Source organism: Cannabis sativa, chromosome 7 (genome assembly GCF_029168945.1).
Source record: "Cannabis sativa cultivar Pink pepper isolate KNU-18-1 chromosome 7, ASM2916894v1, whole genome shotgun sequence".
Classification (NCBI taxonomy): Eukaryota; Viridiplantae; Streptophyta; class Magnoliopsida; order Rosales; family Cannabaceae; genus Cannabis; species Cannabis sativa.
In genome coordinates this window covers 37231978-37249497 of record NC_083607.1, presented here as the reverse complement: position 1 = coordinate 37249497, position 17520 = coordinate 37231978, and the positions used below count along the sequence as shown (strand labels likewise).

At 33.5% G+C, this 17520-nt stretch overlaps 1 protein-coding gene and 1 non-coding gene across 5 annotated transcripts in view; both read left to right on the top strand.

Moving 5' to 3' along the window:
* The first annotated feature begins 5626 nt into the window (after positions 1 to 5626).
* LOC115698408 (small nucleolar RNA R71) lies at positions 5627 to 5733 on the top strand. The gene has a single exon (XR_004008156.2). It is a non-coding gene; the product is annotated as a small nucleolar RNA R71 (small nucleolar RNA).
* A 6252-nt stretch (positions 5734 to 11985) lies between these two features.
* The window catches only part of LOC115697271 (DNA polymerase eta), a 40206-nt gene continuing 34671 nt past the window's right edge, over positions 11986 to 17520 (top strand). For 2 of the 4 annotated variants that reach the window (XM_061118827.1, XM_030624204.2), the window contains exon 1: positions 11986 to 12187. In XM_061118827.1, the coding sequence (XP_060974810.1) occupies positions 12112 to 12187 (76 nt within the window). In that variant the 5' untranslated portion in view covers positions 11986 to 12111. Of the gene's footprint in view, positions 12188 to 13541; positions 16924 to 17151; positions 17425 to 17520 lie in introns of those variants that run through there. The other 2 variants (XM_030624206.2, XM_030624207.2) reach the window with 2 other exon arrangements.

Genomic DNA, 17520 nt, shown 5'->3' with positions numbered 1-17520 from the left:
ATATATGTATTTTTTTTAAGGGCAATATCCACAATAATTATTTACCGTAGCAAAATTTTAATTTTGACCAAGCTACGCTGATAGAGAAATGTTGCTCTTGTTTGATTTTTTTTTTTTTTTTTTATATATATATATAGTATGTAAGATATTGCTCTTTATATGATATATATGTATTTTTTTTTTTAAGGGCAATATCCACAATATATATCTTTACTTTTTTTTTTTTTTACAAGAGGCAACATGTGATAAGAAAATATAAAGATAATAAATTTACAATTAGACTCAATTCTAAAAAAAAAAAGTTTCCCTCTAGTAATTGTCATATTTTCAAATTTCAAAAAATTTCGATTTTACCAATTCAGAAGATCAATATATGTTCAAAAAGTCGTTTTCTCAATCCTCACTTCTCACGAAAAATGAAAGCTTTTAACTTAAGATTTTTCTCAATTAAATGTGTTAAAAACAATCAAATTATATGTTTGGTTTGTGCTATTTTTACTGGAATTACTATCTAAGTAACTAAATATAGTATAAACTAGTTTAACACAATATTTATGTATTCACATAATTAGCAGCAGAATTTGACTCAAAATTTTCAAAAAGGTAAGAAATTTATCGAACTTAACGCAAGAATATACTCAGTACCCCCAACTAAAATGAGACAGTGTCCTCAATGTCTAAATATGTATATGATAAGAACATGAGATGAGAACTGAAAAAACGGAGAATATGCACAGTGATAGATGTTAATTTTCTAAAAAACAAATGACAGAAAATAAACTAAAATACTGAAAATAAAGAAAGCAATTAAAGATAGGACCAGTAGTGAAAGAATTCACTAACCTTGGTAAATTGGATCGTGAAGGAGTGTTTCCTCCACTTCAGGTGGTGTTAATTCTAAAAATGGTTTCAACCGTTGTCCATTGACTTTGAATATGTTACCAGTTTTAGAATTTTCAATTTCCACAGCTCCGTGAGGAAAAACAAGATTTAACAAGAAATGGACCAGTCCATTTAGAACGTAACTTACGGAAACGAGATGAAGGCGAGAGTTGTATAAAAGAACTTTCTGACCAGTGGAGAAATCTTTTCGCAAGATGTTCTTATCATGATACAACTTTGTACGTTCTTTGTAACTTTTTGCACAATCGTAAGCATCGTTTCTCAGTTCTTCCAATTCATTTAATTGGAGCTTTCTTTTCTCTCCCGCTTTGTCTAGAGCAAAATTCAGTTGTTTAATTGCCCAAAAGGCTCTATGCTCTAACTCTACAGGTAAATGACAGGCTTTTCCATACACTAGGTGGTAAGGTAAAATTCTAATAGGAGTTTTGTTTGCAGTACGATATGCCCGTAAAGCATCAATTAGTCTCAGGGACCAATCTTTCCTAGTTGGATTTACTGTGTTTTTCTAGGATGTGTTTTATTTCCCTATTAGAGATTTCAACTTGACCACTAGTTTGAGGATGATATGGTGTAGTGACTTTGTGTGTAATGCCATAATTTTTCATGAGATGTGCAAATGGCTTATTACAAAAATGTGTACCTCCATCACTAATGATAGCACGTGGTGTGCCAAAACGGGAAAAAATATTTTCTTTCAAGAAACGAACCACCACTTTGTGGTCGTTTGTGTGACATGCAACAGCTTCGACCCATTTTGAAACATAATCAACTCCAACAAGAATATACAAATTTCCAAACGAGTTAGGAAAAGGTCCCATAAAATCAATACCCCAAACATCAAATACATCAATAATAAGAATAGGGTTTAAAGGCATCATGTTTCTTCTAGACAGACTTCCTAACTTTTGACAACGTTCACAGGCTTTACAGTATGCATATGTATCACGAAAAATTGTGAGCCAATAAAAACCACATTGTAAAATTTTTGCAGCAGTCTTTTTACTACTGAAATGGCCTCCACAGGCATGATCATGACAAAAAGATATGATTTTAGTTTGATCACAATTCGGGATACATCTACGTACTATCTGATCAGGACAATATTTAAACAAGTATGGATCATCCCAGATAAAAATGTTCACATCAGAATAAAATTTATTTTTATCTTGTTTAGACCAACGAGATGGTATTTTACTGCTAACAAGATAATTCACAATGTCAGCATACCAAGGTAGAGAAGAAACATACATCAATTGTTCATCAGGAAAAGTTTCGGTGATAGGGGTAGGCTCTTTACTAGTTTAAATAACTAGCCTAGATAAGTGATCAGCAACAACATTTTCAGACCCTTTTTTATCACGAATTTCTAGATCAAACTCTTGTAAAAGAAGTATCCAACGGATTAAACGTGATTTTGCATCTTTCTTTGACAAAAGATATCTTAAAGCAGCATGATCAGAATAAACAATTATTTTAGATCCTAACAGATAAGACCTAAACTTTTCTAAGGCAAAGACTACAGCAAGCAATTCTTTCTCAGTTGTGGAATAATTTAATTGAGCATCATTTAGAGTTTTGCTAGAGTAGGAAATAACATGTGGTATTTTATCAATTCTTTGCCCTAAGACAGCTCCTATAGCATAATCAGAAGCATCACACATTATTTCAAAAGGAAGGTTCCAATCAGGAGGTTGAATAATGGGTGCAGTAGTTAGCATAGTTTTCAATTTCTCAAAAGCAATATGACAATCATGATCAAAAACAAATGCATTATCTTTTCCAAGTAAATGGCACAGAGGCCGTGAAATTTTGCTAAAGTCTTTTATGAATCTCCGGTAGAAACCGGCGTGACCTAAGAATGATCTAATTTCTTTCACAGTTTTAGGTGGTGGAAGTTTTGAAATAAGATCAACTTTAGCTTTGTCAACTTCTATTCCCTCAGATGAAATCACATGTCCTAAGACAATTCCACGTTTTACCATAAAATGACATTTTTCCCAATTTAGCACTAAATTCTTTTCTTTACAACGAATCAAGACAAGAGGCAGTGGTGTAAACATTCATCAAAAGAAGATCCATAAATAGAAAAATCATCCATAAAGATTTCCAAAAAATGTTCAACCATATCAGAAAAAATTGCAATCATACACCTTTGAAACGTCGCAGGTGCATTGCATAAGCCAAAAGACATGCGTCGATAAGCAAATGTTCCATAAGGACATGTGAAGGTGGTCTTTTCTTGATCCTCGGGTGCTATCGGGATTTGGTTGTATCCCGAGTAACCATCGAGAAAACAGTAGTACTCGTGACCAGCTAATCTTTCAAGCATTTGATCAATGAAGGGTAATGGGAAATGGTCTTTTCTGGTGAGGCTATTCAGTTTTCTATAGTCAATGCACACTCTCCATCCATTTTGGATTTTAGTGGGGATTAATTCATCGTTTGCATTCTTGACTACAGTAATTCCAGACTTCTTAGGAACAACATGGATCGGACTGACCCATGAACTATCAGAAATTGGGTATATAATACCCACATCTAATGTTTTAACTATTTCATCTCTCACTACTTCTTTCATATTTGGATTTAACCTTCTTTGACACTCACGGGATGGCTTTGCATTTTCTTCTAAATGGATTCGATGCATGCACACCGAAGGACTAATTCCTTTGATGTCAGCCATGGTCCACCCTATGGCTTCTTTGTGACTCTTAAGAACTTGTACCAATTTCTCTTCTTGTTTCTTGTCTAACGCAGATGCGATGATAACAGGGAAGGTTTCTGACTCTCCTAGGAATGCATATTTTAGATCTTCAGGTAAAACCTTTAGATCTAACTTTGGTGGTTCAGGGAGTGACTGTGATTCTAATTGGCGAAAGGGTTCAATTGACTCAACTTTGGTGTTCCACTCTTATGTGTTTATCAATGGTGTAGACTCTAACAAAGAATTTACACTATCAAAAGAACTTTCAAAATTCATACCAAAATGACTTACACAATTTTCAAAAGAATTATCTTTGTTTAGCATGAAATCTTGTGTGACAGAATCAATAAAATTTACCTCATATACATCATCGCAATCAACAGATTTATTAGCAACATTAAAAACATTCAACTCAATAGTCATATTTCCAAATGATAATTTAAGAACACCATTACGACAGTTGATGATTGCATTTGATGTGGCTAAAAATGGTCTACCCAAAATGATCAGAATTTGAGCACTTATGTCTTCAACAAAATGAGTATCAAGAACAATGAAATCAACAGGAAAATAAAATTTATCTACCTTAATCAAAACATCTTCTATGACACCTCTAGGAATTTTCACAGAACGATCAGCTAACTGAAGTGTCATAGATGTTGGTTTCAGTTCCCCTAGACCAAGTTGCTTATAAACAGAATAAGGCAATAAATTCACACTAGCTCCTAAATCAAGTAAAGCTTTGTTAATCACATGATCACCAATAATACAAGGAATGGTGGGACACCCCGGATCTTTGTGTTTAACAAGACTTTTATATTGAATTATGGAGCTGACTTGTTCCGTTAAAAATGCCTTTTTCGGAACATTTGTGTTTCTTTTTGCAGTACACAAATCTTTCAAGAATTTAGAGTAGGCAGGTATTTGCTTAATGGCATCTAAGAAAAGGATATTTATACTTACTTGTTTGAATACCTCTAAGATGTCACCATACTGACTACCTCTTTTGATCGGGAGCAATCTTTGTGGGAATGGAGCTTTTGGAATGAACGGTAAGGTTTGACTCGATTCTTCAACCGAGTCTTTGGAATGTGAACTTTCAGGCTGACTCTTTTCATTTTCTTTCAATGAGTCTTTGTTTATTTCAGCATCAGTTTGAGGTATGTAATCGAGTTTTTCAATTATTTTTCCAGACCTAAGGATAGAAATTGATTTAGCTTCTTCAGTAGGTCTAGATGTACTTACCTCGTACTGACTCTGTGGATTTGGAATGGGTTGACTGGGAAGTTTTCCCTTTTCCCTTTTAGCTACAGCAGTAGCAAGCTGACCCATTTGTGTTTCAAGCTTTAATAGGGATTGAGAATTTGTGTGTAAAGCTTGTTGGGTGGTTTGCATAACCGTTGTAGTGTATCCTCTAAAGATGGTTTTCTTTGTTGTTGAGGATATGGCATATTAGTTTGGGCTTGACTCTGATTGGGCGTGTTGTACTGGTGCCCTTGATTCATTGGAGGCTGGTTCTGTCTCCATGAAAAATTTGGATGATTTCTCCAATTTGGATTGTAGGATTGAGAAAATGGGCTATCAGATGATTTCCCATAAGTTTGAATAGCGTTCACTTCTTCAGAAAATGCCTCTTGGTATATAGGCAATGATGGACATGACTGGGCACTATGACTTGTACTATAGCATAAGGAACAAATTTCATTCCTATGTATAGGAGTATTCATGGATTGACTTAATGACATAGCTTCAACTCTCCTAGTTAGATTTGCTAGTGATGTTTTAATATCTACGTCATCTTTGACATCGTAAATTCCACCTCTCTTAGGTGTGTTGGAAGCTTTCGATCTAGGATCTTGGCAATTCCACTGTTGAGAATTTACAGAAAGATTCTCAAGAGACTCCCAAGCCTCATCCCCTCTAAATTGCAAAAATTTTCCAGTGTGCATTGATTGTACCATTTGTCGGTTTGAAGGAGATAATCCATCATAAAAGTATTTTACCAATCTCCATTTCTCAAAACCATGGTGTGGACATTTTAGCAATAAATCTTTAAATCTTTCCCAACATTCATAAAATTCTTCGTGATCTTTCTGATAAAATTCGGAGATTTCTCTCCTAATATTATCCGTTTTAGACATTGGAAAAAATTTGGACAAAAATTTATTAACTAATTCATCCCAAGTTGAAATAGATCGGGCTGGGAGTGAATTTAACCAGGCTTTAGACTTATCTTTTAATGAGAATGGAAAAGTCTAAGCCTAACAGATTCATCAGAAAAATTTTGAAATCTAAATGTAGAGCAAATTTCTAAAAAATCTTTCACATGCATGTATGGATCCTCTTTACCTAACCCATAAAAAGATGGCAAAAGTTGAATTATGGAAGGTTTCAGCTCAAAATGTGTAGCATTTGTTTCAGGAAAAATAATGCATGATGGTGGATTAGCAGAAATGGGAGAAAAATGATCCATAAGAGTTTTTTCTTCCACATTTACTTGATTTGGTTCCATGATGTCAGAATTTTCACTTTTAATTTCAACCCACAATAATTTTCTTTTTACCAAACGATTTTTAGAATTTCGTTCCCAGCGAATCATACACCAAGTATCACAAAAATAAAAAAAAAAATAGGAGGCGGTGCCTACCATATAATTGCGTAAATAAAGACTGAATTTAAAATATAGCGGGAAATAAATAATATGTATATATTTGACAGAAATATAAATACTAATATTAATATATGTGCAGAAATAAAGACAGAATTTAAAATATAACAGAAATAAATAATATGTATATATTTGACCGAAATATAAATATTAATATTAATTATAATTTATAATATATACTTTATTATATATAATTATAATAATAATATATTTTTCTTAATAGTTAAGTAATGTATATAATAATAAATAATATATAATAATATATTAATATTATATATAATAATAATATATAATAAATTTTATATATATTTATCAGTTTACGTAAAAAAACGTAAACTGATAATAATAATAATAATAATAATAATAATAATAATAATAATAACTTTATATATGTTTTACTTCGTTATTAAGAAACGTAATATATAATATATATAATATAATAACTAGTAGAAGAATTATACCAACCTGAATTAAAGTAGTTTTTCTTCTTGCAGTTCCCCGGCAACGGCGCCAAAAACTTGTTGTATACCAAAATGGTACGTTTTACATTTATCAACTCGCAAGCGCACGAATCTTTATTGTAGTATGGAGATTGTGAAGAACGAGGTCGAACCCATGGGAATTGCGTGAAATCGAAGAAAATACTTATTTAATCTAAGCTAATAAAATTCTAACCTAGTTCCGAAAATGGTGAGGTTTTTGGTAATAAAATAAAATAAAGTGTTTAAATGATAAAAATGACAGTAACAGATATTTTCAGAAATATTTTGGGATATTATTAAGGGTTTAGAATCCACTTAAGTGTATATAAAAATATTTATGTTTATATTGATTCTCATAATTTAATCAGTAATCAAACCAATTATTTTCTAATAAAAAATAGATTTTCCTTCGCTTTAAAATTATAACTTCTAAGCATTAAATGTGAAACAATTTAATGTAAATACAAAAAATCAAAGAATATTATTTTTAATAAAATATGGAACCAAGCATAAATAATTTCTAACTATCAAAAATACTTGATATTAAAGATGAAAGAAATTATTTTAAGAAGCGAAAATCATAAGCATATATTGTACTGAGAATCAAAATAAAAATAAATACTTAATTAAATACACTAGGTTTCATCGTCCTCCTTAATAATAAGGGAACTTAGAAACCCATAAGAAAATTAACTAAGAAAGCGGTAAACTAACACTGAGCGCTCTGAGCGTTTTCTCTGGATTTTTCTGTCTGAAACTGAAACTGTCACTGAATTCTAAAATCCTAAGCTTCTATTTATAGAAGGGTAAAAGGACTAATGTGCAATTAAACTTATTACAAATTGCATGTGGGTAAAAATGTAAATACAAATAATTAAAATCGGAGTGCCACGTGTCGCATTTTGATCGTCGACTGGGCAAGGCGGTGCCACGTGGCAAGCTTCTGTTGGCTGAAAAAATAGCAAATTGAGCCTTTGAGTGACACTTGGCGCATGCAGAAAAGAGGAGAAAGCTTCCTTTTTGAAGCTTGGTGAACAAGGTGGGACGAGGCCCACTCGCGCGCCTGGAAGGTGGCGCGCACGCACGGCCAAGGAGAAGCCGTGCGCGTCACGCGCGCGTGGGGAGAAGGAGAGGCGGCTGGGGGACAAGCTTCTGCTGGGCTTCTGCGGACGAATGGCAGACCGCCACGTGGCGGGGCGGTCTGCTGGTGAGGAATTTGGGCCGGTTTTTGGGCTGATTTCTTGGGCTTTTTGACTTTCAAAAATGCCAATTTTCATGGTTTTGGGCTTTTATTTCTGCCATTTTTATTTCTTTTTCTTTTCTTTTAATAATACTATTTTTTAATTCAAACAACAAACAAAATTAAATATAAACAAAATATTTTCAACATAAAATATATCACAATAATGTTAGAGAAAATATTTATTTAAAATTTAATTAATTTGTATTTCTTTAAATAAAAACAATGCATTTTTTTAACTTTTTATTTCTTTTTCTCTATTATGCCATAAATACTATTATTATTTATAAACAAAAATAAAATTAGTCTTAAATAAAATATTTTCAATATAATAATATATTGCATTAATTTCTTGAAAATATTATAAAGAATTAATCTTATTTTGTATTTTTACACTATAAAATATGTAATATTTTGGCATTTAACAATTTTTTTTTAATTAGTTTCATTTTTGAATTTTAAAGTTTGATGAGATATTTAAGGTTGTTTTCAACAACCCTAAATTTTCAAAATTTAATTGGTTAGATTAAATAATAATTTAATTATATAGAACTAAATATCTTATTTCACATTTGTTACATGGACATTGTTTGTTTATTTAATTGTTTATTCAAAAATGTTTTTTAACAAACCTATTATTTATTTGATCTAAATTGCTATGATTAACTTGTTGACAGATCCAATGATTTGATTTTAATTATAGTCCAATTGTCGATAGATCTTATAAATAATTTGTAACAGGTAAATTTTGTAATTTCTTTCATCTGTTTAAACCTAGTAACATGATAGGGTCCATCCAAATCAATTTGACATGTGTGAGCCTATATGTTTGCTTTTGAGCTTAGATGCATATAGGAAGCCCATTTATTTCTAGATATTTAAATGGACTAGGTTGCTAAAATAAAATGTCACAGTTGATAGTTTTATTTAGGCCCTTAGTATTGGGCTTATTCAATGAATAACAATTATTTAATGAAAGGTTAAATTCCTCTCATTTGGGCCTTGTGTGAGAGTTAGGGGGCCAATAGTAGTGGGTACGACATACTGAACCCAGCCCTCCCTCACATGAACAAAATTGTGAAGGCCCATTTGCCTTATTTAAATAATTGTATTAGGCTAATTATACTAGTTTAACCTAATTAAAATTGAATTAGCAACATAATTAATTTTAAAATAAATGAAATTAATTTTTCATTGGATTATTTTAAAATTAATTTAGATAAATACACTTAGTTTAATGAAATATTCTAGATAGTGATTTCTAGTAACTAATTTATATTTTCTAATATTTTATTAAGTAGAAAAATATATTAAGTTGAAAATTAATTATTTAATTAATTTTGGACCAACTTAAATTAGAATATTTTTCTTAAAACTTAAATAGAATTAAGAATTAAGTTGATTCTATAAGATACTTAATTATTGTTTCTATTTCATAAAATTTAATTAATTAGAAAATATATTTAAGTTGAAAATTAATTTTTTAATTAATTTTGAACCAACTTAAATTGGAATATTTTCTTAAATATTAAATTAGAATTAATAATTAAGTTGATTTTATTCAAGATACTTAATTATTTCCATTTTAATGAATTTAATTAAATAGAAAATTATATTTAAGTTTGAAATTTTTCAATTTCAGATAAACTTAAATTAGAATATTTTTCTGAGTATATTTTATTTTCTTTAATAATCATTTTCTCACCTAATTTTGAATTGCATTTATTTATTTTAAATGTAGATACTTCGAAATTTTTCAATTTTAAAAATTAGATTAAAGTTGAAATTAATTTTAGATCAACTTAAATCAAGTAATTTTCATTAATGATTTAATTAAAATAAATAGATTAAAATATAATGTTTTTAATTAGAAAATTAGTAATTAGTTTATGAATTATCTAGATAGATATGTTCTAGGTAAACTTTTTGGTATTTTTCTAGATATATTTAATTAAATAAGAAAATTAATATTTAAGTTGATTATGTTCTAGACACTTAAATATTTGATATTTTTCTTAAGAGATTTAATTAAATAGGAAATAATTGGGGGGTCCCCTAACCGATGGAAAGAGGCCCCCTCCGGATGTCTCCCAGAAATAAAAAATCCATGGATTATCCTAGGCAAACATCGGGTGTAAATATCCCAAAGGTAGTGAAAGGAGGAGAGAAAGAAAAGGAAAAAGAGAGAAGGACTTGAGTATGAAAACCGTTTCATACTCTTAACAATCTCAAAGCAAAAAAGGTTGTTTGTCCAAATGAAAAAGTAGAGCACAGATGAAAAGATACGCAATACGACGGTCTTCTCCAAAATCATCTCACAGTAGAAATCAAATGCAACCAAATTTTTTGAAAAACTCTGCCCTAACATGCAAGTGGACAGCAAAAGTAAAATGTACCCAGAAAACTTACATAAAGGTCGAGAACTGGGAAGTGGTGATGATCGACAATAATGCAGACTGGCAACGACGAAGAAATAGCAGCAAGAAATCTATGGTTTCTGAAATTCTCTCAAAGGTTCTTGGGTCAAAATGGTGAGATAGCGAAAGTAACCCAATGTCGAGAAAATGCTGGCTTTTATAGACCAGAAGGGGTGCAAGGCAGCTGTGATCAGACACCATCACACGGTGGGAATCGTAATTGATTCGCATTTTACGAATCCAACGGGTGAGATTAATGGGTGCCAGGGCGGTTGAAAACGTTTGAGTACCTCTCTGACACTCGGATTAAATGCGCTGATTTTTCAATGGACGGGAAGCGAATCGTTGCTTGCAAAAGAAAATAAATATTAATGATGGCCATCATAAATGTAGCCCACGCGCCTAAGGCCCGTGCCGTTATACCAACATGCTAACCAGAGGCATCAAACAAGCCTCACTTACCTTTCACTAACTGAGGCTTGGGGGGTAAATATTGCCTTTGATTTTTCCCTAAATACGTGGACGCGGATAAAAGTGACACGTGGATCTGGATGAATCATCACTCATGAAAATCAACTAAGTCTTAGACAAAAAAGGAACACCTCAGGGAAGGTGCCTCCCAGAGGAGAGCATAAGAAACATCTTTACTCTCCGAGAGGCTAGAGTCCTGCTAAGGCAGTTACAGGAGGTATAGAGATTACTTGAACAATCATTTCGCATTTAATGCCGCATGGGGGAAGACTTATTGAAACATCCATAAACGACATGATAGATGGCGTAAGCCCCCTTTCACGGAGATTACACTATAATCGATGCGTCTAGTGACAACTGTAACATGAGGAATCACATCAGTCAAGAGGGGATAAAAGATTATATCCACCTAAATCCTAAGATACCTACGGTATAGGGCATGTATTTCCTATTTTGTATATGTTGGGGATATGTGCCCCTATGAAGCTAACACAAAAAGACAAGTGATCCATTCCTAGGGATCCTCACAGAAAAACACTATAAATACCCCACAAACAAATTGAAAAGGGGTCGAACAATTTGGTTTTAAGGAATCCAAGAGAGAAAAGAGGAGAGAAATCCACCAAAAATATTCTTTGTAATAAATACTCTCATTAATACAAAACACTCTTGGACTAAGACTCATTAATGTCCCAACCACGTAAAAAGCTTCTGCATTAAACTTTCTACAGCTCTTCTAACATATTATTTAACTGGTTGTCGAAAACCTCGGTCAACAATATACATTATATATATTTTGTTACTGTGTAAAAAAAAAATATATTGAAAGATATTATATTTTTTTAATAATTATTTCACTTTTCTCATTAATACACATTATTTTTTTTTTTGTTTTTTTAAAAAATGCTAATCCCAATATAAAATGAAAAAAAGAAAGAGAAAATGGAAAAAAAGAGAGAGAAAGAGAAAGAGAAGGAGTTAACATGTAAAAGTCTATAAAAAATGGAGAAAGATAATTTTTTTTTTAATTAAAGAACTTTTTGAAAAATAAAATTGAAAAACAGATTTTATAAAATAATTTAAAAAACCAAACATAAATAAAAATAAATGTAAAAAGATGTCAAATTTGACATCTTACTAGGCGGGGAGGAAACATATAGTAGGAACATTATTTAAGAGCATTGGAGTTTGGAGGGAAGATAGAAAAGACCGCCAATATTACGAAAATGCCGGTGGCTAGACCTGAATCATCCGACTCCAGGGTCATTGCTCACGTCGACATGGATTGCTTCTACGTTCAAGGTCCCAATCTCTCTTTCTCTTTCTGTGTATCTTTTCTTCCTTATCATGTATGCCTTTTGTGGGTCCTGTAGGATTTATGGGGTCATCTGTGAGTTCAAAATGACTAAATTTTGCCTAGTTTTAGTCGATGCCCATGTGTCCATGTGAGAGTTTTTGCGTGTAATTTAGTATACAAACTCATTTGTTTATTTGCATTTAAAAATGCTGATTTTGGGGACGATTTTCGACAACAAGAATGACATATACCGCTATATTCTGATTACAGTGATGCTTGTTCTGATTTTAGTTGTTGAAGTTTGGAATTTGAAATTGTTAATAAAAAGACAGCTTTTAGCTGTATGTTATGTTGTTGAGAGAGAGAGAGAGAGAGAGAGAGAGAGAGAGAGAGAGAGAGAGAGAGAGAGAGAGAGAGAGAGAGAGAGAGAGAGAGAGAGAGAGAGAGAGAGAGAGAGAGAGAGAGAGAGAGAGAGAGAGAGAGAGAGAGAGAGAGAGAGAGAGAGAGAGAGAGAGAGAGAGAGAGAGAGAGAGAGAGAGAGAGAGAGAGAGAGAGAGAGAGAGAGAGAGAGAGAGAGAGAGAGAGAGAGAGAGAGAGAGAGAGAGAGAGAGAGAGAGAGAGAGAGAGAGAGAGAGAGAGAGAGAGAGAGAGAGAGAGAGAGAGAGAGAGAGAGAGAGAGAGAGAGAGAGAGAGAGAGAGAGAGAGAGAGAGAGAGAGAGAGAGAGAGAGAGAGAGAGAGAGAGAGAGAGAGAGAGAGAGAGAGAGAGAGAGAGAGAGAGAGAGAGAGAGAGAGAGAGAGAGAGAGAGAGAGAGAGAGAGAGAGAGAGAGAGAGAGAGAGAGAGAGAGAGAGAGAGAGAGAGAGAGAGAGAGAGAGAGAGAGAGAGAGAGAGAGAGAGAGAGAGAGAGAGAGAGAGAGAGAGAGAGAGAGAGAGAGAGAGAGAGAGAGAGAGAGAGAGAGAGAGAGAGAGAGAGAGAGAGAGAGAGAGAGAGAGAGAGAGAGAGAGAGAGAGAGAGAGAGAGAGAGAGAGAGAGAGAGAGAGAGAGAGAGAGAGAGAGAGAGAGAGAGAGAGAGAGAGAGAGAGAGAGAGAGAGAGAGAGAGAGAGAGAGAGAGAGAGAGAGAGAGAGAGAGAGAGAGAGAGAGAGAGAGAGATTTGTTTTAGCTTCATAAAATTTGCTATCAGAAGAAGGATTTGTCAAATTGGTTTGAGAGGTGATTTTTCTAAGTTGAATTAGGATCCTTGTTTATTCTCTTATTAGGAATAATTAGGAAGAACGTGGACATTTCTGACCATAAATTGCCTAATAAATTATAGAGCAAATCAAACCCTAGAAAACACACTCGGGGACTGAGTTTTTTTTGGAGAAACTACTTGTGAAGTGTTAGATTTTAGGATAAGAATCCCATTTCAAAACCAATTGGCAATTAGAGGAGTAACTCATGATCTTATATATTTTATTAGCTTTCCACATTTTAGCAATGTGAGACTATCTAACACAAACAAATTTTTTTCCGAATCTTGCATGTGTAGTTTTTTAAGTCCTAATACAAATGATGTTATTAATCTCACATCTGTAGACGCTGCATGTGCCTTCATCATATGGTGAACTTTACATCCTTAAAATCTTAGAATATACCGAAAGATCCAGTCAGTTTGATTTCCCATTCAACCAATCCTAATGGTCAATGAATTTTGAAGTCATTGCAGATTTTACTTATCTTAATTCTAATGACTGGTGGAATTTAGTGGAACAAGTTCCTCCTTTCTTAATACACAAAGTCCATTTCTTAAGGTTTAGACTTGACTTTCAGCCCGTGCTGTCTTGAAGTTGAGCTTGCAATTATATTTTTCTAAAGGTCCTTATATGACATTGGAATGTTTGAAATCTTATGATCAGAGTTGAATAATATGGTTTTATTTCTCTTTTTTGAGAGGACCTGATGATAGGGTAATTCTGTAATTGCAATAAACACACTTATATATATGTAAACTTAATGTATATATATATGTTGAGTATCATATCTTGGTAGTAATCTAATTTGTACCATTTGTAATCTTCTAATTTGTTTCATTCCTAATGTTCAGTACTAAAATTTTTCCTCTTGTATTTTTCATAAACACTTACAAAACTACTTTGATATCTATTTGATTTCTTCATGTTCATAAGGATTGGGATTATTGTATTGTCCTTTAACCAGTGTTTCGGCCAATAATGTGAGTATGTTGATAATGGGATTGTAGCTTGAATAAATGCGTGTTAGGATCCCACATTGACTATGTATAAGATTGGTTAGTAGTACCCGGTTAGCTCATACTTGGGCACCTCCCCTTTAGGTTAGTTTTTGGGAGTGAGTTCTAGTTAAGTGGTTGAATCAAGTGGTATTAAAGTCATGCACCGTCAAGTGGGACTGATGTTGCAGAAGGGGCAACCTGCAGATTAAGCCCAAAGTAGGCTATGGCAGAGTAAGCCATCGTAGAGTAGGTTGACGTGGACTGTTGGCTCGAAGGGTGGTGTATTGATAGGGTCCCATATTGACTAAGTATGGGATTGATTAGTAGTATATAACTACTTGGGCATCCTCCTCTCTTAAGATTGTTTTTGGGAGTGAGTGCTACACAAGTGGTTGTATCAATCTATTATTTTTTTTTTCTTTGAAAGGACTTCCTAACCTTGTCTTCTATTTGTATTCTATGCAACTGTTTTCTATCATTAGAAAGTTGAAAGATATCCTTTGGCTTTGCTGAATTTCTTGAATGAGCATGGCCCTTGAACTGATCATTTGGGATTGATGATCTTTACTCATAATGAAATCATCATAGCCATACCAATTCTTTTCGTTCTATCGTGATATTAATGTTTATTTATTAGATTAGAAAGTAGAACTAAATGAAAGTGTACATTAGTTGGTGAGAAATTCTTTGAGAAAGAAAGAGTGTCAATAACAGGAAGACATGAAAAGTTCAACCAACAAGAAGATGTTTAATATAAAAACGTCTTCTTGTCGGGGACTGAGGCACGAGGATCCACTTTCACCCTTCTTGTTTACACTAATGGCGGATGTGCTTGGAAGAATGGTGAACAAAGCAGTAGATTCAGGCTTTTTATGTTGTTTTTTGGTTGCTAAAGACAAGATTCTGGTCAGCCACCTACAATTTGCTGATGATACTCTTTTTCTTTGTTAATGACGAAGCGTTGCTTCAGAGGTTGGCAAGGTTAGTTGAGGCCTTCTGTGAGATATCGATTTAAAAGTTTACCTGAGCAAAAGTCAATTGTTGGGATTATGTATGAATGAGCAAGTGGTTGCTCATTTTTCTTTCTCAATAGGTTGTGAAGTGGGTGAGTGGCCGTTGAAGTATCTTGGTATGCCTTTGGGGGTGTTTGCCTACGAAAGGTTTGTTTTGGGAACCTGTGTGTTGGAAAAGTGTGCTAGAAGGCTTGGGTGGAATTGCTCATTTTTATCTAGGGGAGGATGTTTAACGCTTATCGAGTCAGTTCTCCTCTCTCCCCATTTACTATCTATTTTTGTTTAAAGCTCCAAAGGCAATCATCAAGGCCATGGAGAAAATGATGGGAGACTTTCTTTGGGAAGGTGGAGATGTGTCAGAAGGTGATCACTTGTTGGCTTGGGAGGAGTGTAGACCACGAGACGAGGGGGGATTGAGATTGGGAGATTGGACATGAGAAACAAAGCAATAACTTGTGGGACTTTAGAAAAGGTGAACGATTATCTCGAAAAGGGCTACCGAGAGACTATTCAGATTTATATGATGAATTCAAGTCACTGGTCAAATTTAAAGTTGGAGAAGGGAATTAAATCAAGTTTTGGGAAGATGTGTGGCTTGGGGATGCTTCCTTATTGTGCTCATTCCCGAATTTAGTTGTGATTTTCATAGCTAAGAATGAGTGTATAAGCGAGTTAGGCTTCGTAGAAGGGGCTGGAAGTGGCAGAGTTTCAAGTTGGAACTTCAAATTTAGAAGGAATCTTACAGATAGGGAGGTTCCTAGTCTCATTGAGTTGTTAAAACAACTGGAATATGTAAGCTTGATCAGTATGGTGGACGATTGTAGACTTTGGAGGCCATATTCGGAGGGTATATTCTCTTGTAAATCAACTTTTAGTTGGTTTACGTCAAACCATAACCACAGTGGCTTGTTTTGGACTAAGACGTTGTGGAAATGTTGCATTTCTATAAAGGTCAAAGTCTTTGGGTGGTTGGTGGTGCTAGGGAAAGAGAATGTCCATGATAAAATGCAAGCAACGCATCCTTATCTAGCTATTTCTCCTGGCTGGTGTGTTTGTTGTAATGCTAATGGAGAGAGTGTTGAACATTTGTTTATGGAATGTAGTCTCTCTTTTAGTTTGTGGTTGAATATTCAAGGAATATAATTATCATGGGTCTTACTTTATGCCTTCCCTCAAATGATTGTCAGTAAGCCAGTTGAGAATAAACACCTGGTAAGATTATGGAGGACACCGGTGATGGCTACTGTCTGAGCAATTTCGATGGAAAGAAATAACAATATTTTTGAAGGAAAGGAGAACTTTGCAGAGGACATTTGGGGAAAAATCATGTTTTGGACAGCATCATGGGCCTCGAAGGAATTCTTTTTCGTAGATATATGTAGAGATTGGAAAACTCTGTTGTAGGCTTGATTTTTGTTTGCTTTGTTTTGGTTGCTGTTGGTTTTAGTGTAGTTTGTGCTAAAACACGTGTAACCACGGTTTTCCTCTGCCACAAGTGAGTTTTCTAATGTTGGATCTTACTCAATTACTCATTATGAACAATCTTAGAATTTGGCTATTATTGTTATGTGAAAAAAGGTATATTTCATGCATATTCTTTAACTTAGCATAGTGCTCTTGGCATGAAAATAATTCTATTGGTTGACGGGGCAGGAGTCAATCTAAGACAAGTGGTTTCTTTCTCTTTTTCAAAAAAAAAAAAAAAAAAAAAAATTCTATTGGTTGTACGTTTGTTTCAAAAACTTGACAGTTGACACATGGGGAATGTCAATCCAAATGTTTATTATTTTACTCGGGTTTTTTTCTATAATTTGACAGAATTAATGACATTGGGAGCTTTAGTTGTTATCTTCTATTAATTCTCCAAAATTGTCAATTAAATGTTAGAACCTAGTTCTCTATTGCAGCATGCTATAGGCTTTCTTCTTTGTCAGAAAATGGTAGTAAAAATTGTTAGAATATGCAATTTATTTTTGTCAGCTGGTTGTTTTCTCAGGTATTTTAAATAAAAACCTATTGTTGACAGTTTTCATCTTCTGTTTGATTTTTTGATAACCAAACCTGTTTTTTAGGATACTTGATTTCCTAGTCT